This window comes from Ptychodera flava, unplaced genomic scaffold, assembly GCF_041260155.1.
Source record: "Ptychodera flava strain L36383 unplaced genomic scaffold, AS_Pfla_20210202 Scaffold_42__1_contigs__length_1331906_pilon, whole genome shotgun sequence".
NCBI lineage: Eukaryota > Metazoa > Hemichordata > Enteropneusta > Ptychoderidae > Ptychodera > Ptychodera flava.
Genome location: NW_027248364.1, coordinates 1,157,898 through 1,161,367, shown reverse-complemented (window position 1 = coordinate 1,161,367; position 3,470 = coordinate 1,157,898). Strand labels below are relative to the sequence as shown.

The window sequence follows — 3,470 nt, the reverse complement described above, 5'->3', positions numbered from 1 at the left end:
AATGAACCCTTAATTAACTTGACACTACCGAGTGCTTTACACCACAGTTAGATGTCAGTCAGATCAGTATCTGCAGCAGAATTCATCAAATTTGGTACAGTTATATGACTAATTATAAAACTTCATTTAATATGCGAATGAGCTATTTATTAACTTGACACTGCCCAATGCTTCTTAGTATAATTAGATATATATAAGACAATATTTGTTGCACGTATCATCAAGTTTGCTGCAGGAATTATGTATCTAATAACAAAAGTTCATTAAATATGCAAATGAGCAGATAATTGACATGACACTCACAGTATGATAATTATGTTCCGAGATTGTCATCTATGAAAAATTTCATAAAATTTTGTGCAGTATTTCTTGATATATGTCTACACTGTCATTACCGCCTCCATAGGGAAACCATTGTATGGAAAAAATGATATTGCATAACTTCATTAGTATGCAAGCCACACAAACGAAACTTTAAATAGCTCTTGCAAGTAGCATATGGTAGCTGTGTACTTAATCTGACTTGAATCTTTTCAGGCGTTTTTGAGTTATCGTGTACACAGACAGATAGACAGACAGACAGACACTCACATACACTAATACACACACACACACACATACATGGACCGACAGACAGACATCTCTATGACATTAACCCACGTGTGAACACGTGAGCTAAAAATGCTCGGTCTCGGGCGCTGAAAATAACCGTGTCTTGGTACTAGACCTAAGAAATTGCAACGTCAAGAACGGCAGTAGCATTTAAGTGTTCCCGCCAAGGCTTATTTGTGCGCTAGTTGCGCAGTGTCTCCAACTGCCTAGTAGTGAAATTTCATCTTTTGCGCAACTTTAGTCTCAGTCATTTCGATCTGTACTATTTTTGGAAACAATAACTCAGGGAGAAATGTGCGAACTCAGCGCGGATTTTACTTCTGCCTCTGGAGTTTAGCGCCCGTTGGCGGCGCAGTTGCCACCAACGTTCATTATTCGTGGCCAGCTGTGAGTATGAACCGTGAGCGTGTCTCTGAGTAGCGCTCCAAAAAATCTGGGATTTCATCCTCTAAAAGACGATTTTGCCTGTGTTTTTGTGCTCTATATGAGATTTAAGTACTTTTCTGTGTGCCCAGTGGACAATTGTTGAACTGGTGAGTTTCCCATCCGAGATTTTGCTGTGTTTTGGAGTTTCACTTCAACCACGCGGTTTCAGAGGCCGACATCCATTGCTTCTAATGTTGTGGGGAATATTCAGTGTAGTGATATTGGCCGCCGATCATTCCCAGTGACACTGAAGAAACTCACAGTTCTCGATGAACAAAAAACATTGGTTTATTACGTTTAAGCTCACGGTACAGAGCAGCACACAGCATCCATGTGCGTTGCCGTTGTAGGTTCTAAAAGCATGATGGGAAATCTTGTAGTAATGAGAATTTAACCCCAAAATCACGACAAAATAACCCAAATAAATTAAACTATGAAGCAACTGTTGCCAGAAACTTTGTAACAAATATGTCCATGTTAACACAGTCCACACAAATAAATCATAGTACACGCACAGTGATGAGTGTCCTGAAAAATGTGCATTTCGGTCAAAGTTCAGCCATCGCCTGTACGTAGATTCTCATAACTGTGTCCAAGCTCTAGAAAAGTCTCTGTTGAGCGAAGTTTTTATGTCATGCGCAGTAAGTGTTCAAAGCATCGACTGTAGTATGTCATATTTTGCCGAATTTCCGGAATCAAAATAAACGTGGTAAACAACAATAAACAAAATTAAGTTTTGGTCTAAACAACAAATAATAACAATAATAAAGTCGGTAGGTTTTCCACACCCTCCCCCTATCAAAGTTACTTTTTACTTTAATATAGAGGTTTCCTAATCGTCCTCATTCTCATTAGCAATGACACCAACAAGGCGATCTACCGCAGCAGTCTTTGCCCGCCGAGCAGGGCATCTCAACTCTTGGTTGGTTTGAGATCTTTCCTCTTCATCAGCTGAAGTGCATGTCTGGTTAATCACAGGGTCAGCTTCTGGTTCAGCTATAGTGCCAACCCCTGTTGCGTCGTTAGTTCCGCTGACTTCCAGATCACACACCAACTGGAGTGGCCTCTCAACACAAGCCACTACCTGTCCAGATCTTGTATCCTCTTATCACTCCATCCTTACCCACTATGTTGTCTACAATCCGTCCTATCTTCCAATTTGCTCGATTCTTGGTCGTGTCCTTGAGTAGAACAATAGAGTTCTTTCTTGGTAACTCCTGATCCTTTGCTTCAATCCTCTTGCTGTAACGTTCCTGTAAGGCGTGAAGGTACTCATTCAACCAACGTTTGTGAACGGTTTCTCTGCAGGATCTTAAGTACTTCAGACGCTTGCTCATCACATCTCTCGAGTCATCCATGTCATCGATGCTCTCCTCCAGAAACCGCGCTGGTTGTCCACGCAACAGCAGGTTTGGGGTGATCACTACTTGCTCGAAGTCTTCTTCCATATAGCACAATGGTCTGTTGTTCATGAACGTCTCCACATCGAGCAGAACTTCCTCAAGCTCTTCAAATTTCAGTAGTGCTCTTCCTATAGCTTTCAACAGACTTCTCTTCATGATGCTGATGAGTCGTTCAAAGAATCCACCCCACCATGGAGAACGTGACATGTTGAACTTCCACTCTATGTTATGTGTTGTCAAATAGTTGAACAAATCTTCATCCTTTTGCAACGTCTACAACCACCGTTTGGTCGCGATGAAGGTCTTTGCATTGTCGCTCACCGTGACTCTTGGTGATCCTCTTCGTGCAACAAACTCCTCCAACTGTCGCTTGAATTCATTCACAGACAGGTCTCTGCAAAGCTTGAGATGCACAGCTCTGGTGCTGGCACTCGTGAAGAGGGCAATATAAGCCTTTCTGGTCTCCTACTTTTCTGATTTGTACATGAGTGGCCCTGCAAAGTCCACACCTGTCACATCGAACGGCTCAGTGAATTCCGTTCTGTAGGTGGGCAAGGCTGATGTAGCTAGAGCATCCAACACCTTTGCACGGTACTTCACACAGTAGCCGCATTCATGTCGTATAGATTTGACTATGGATCGTAGCTTAGGGATCCAGTATTTCTCTCTGACCTTACTCATTGTTGTTGCAACTCCCCGTGCAATGTCTGATGATGGCAGTGCTCAATGATACGCCTTGACAGGGCAGATCTTCTTGGGATGAAGATAGGGTTGTAACCTGGAACTCTGCCATGACACCTCAGTATTCCATTTTGATCTGCTGCTAATGTGACATCTGAAGTCATGTCATTTGTTTGCTGTGTTATGTGGATCCATACCTTCTCTGATGCTGTGATCTCTGGTTTAGTGAGCGGTCCGACTCGTCTCATCCCCTTACAGCTATCTATGAAACGCTTCATATATGACGTTATGCGTAGAAGCTTCGAGAATTTGAACTTGCTCAGAAGTTCTTGTGACCAGGCTTTCGTC

At 42.5% G+C, this 3,470-nt stretch overlaps 1 protein-coding gene across 1 annotated transcript; it reads right to left on the bottom strand.

The window, feature by feature from the left end:
* Positions 1–2,105: 2,105 nt before the first annotated feature.
* LOC139128061 (uncharacterized) lies at positions 2,106–2,648 on the bottom strand. Its single transcript, XM_070693921.1, has one exon. The coding sequence runs from the start codon at positions 2,646–2,648 to the stop codon at positions 2,106–2,108; it is 543 nt and encodes a 180-aa protein (XP_070550022.1).
* Between the last annotated feature and the right edge of the window lie 822 nt (positions 2,649–3,470).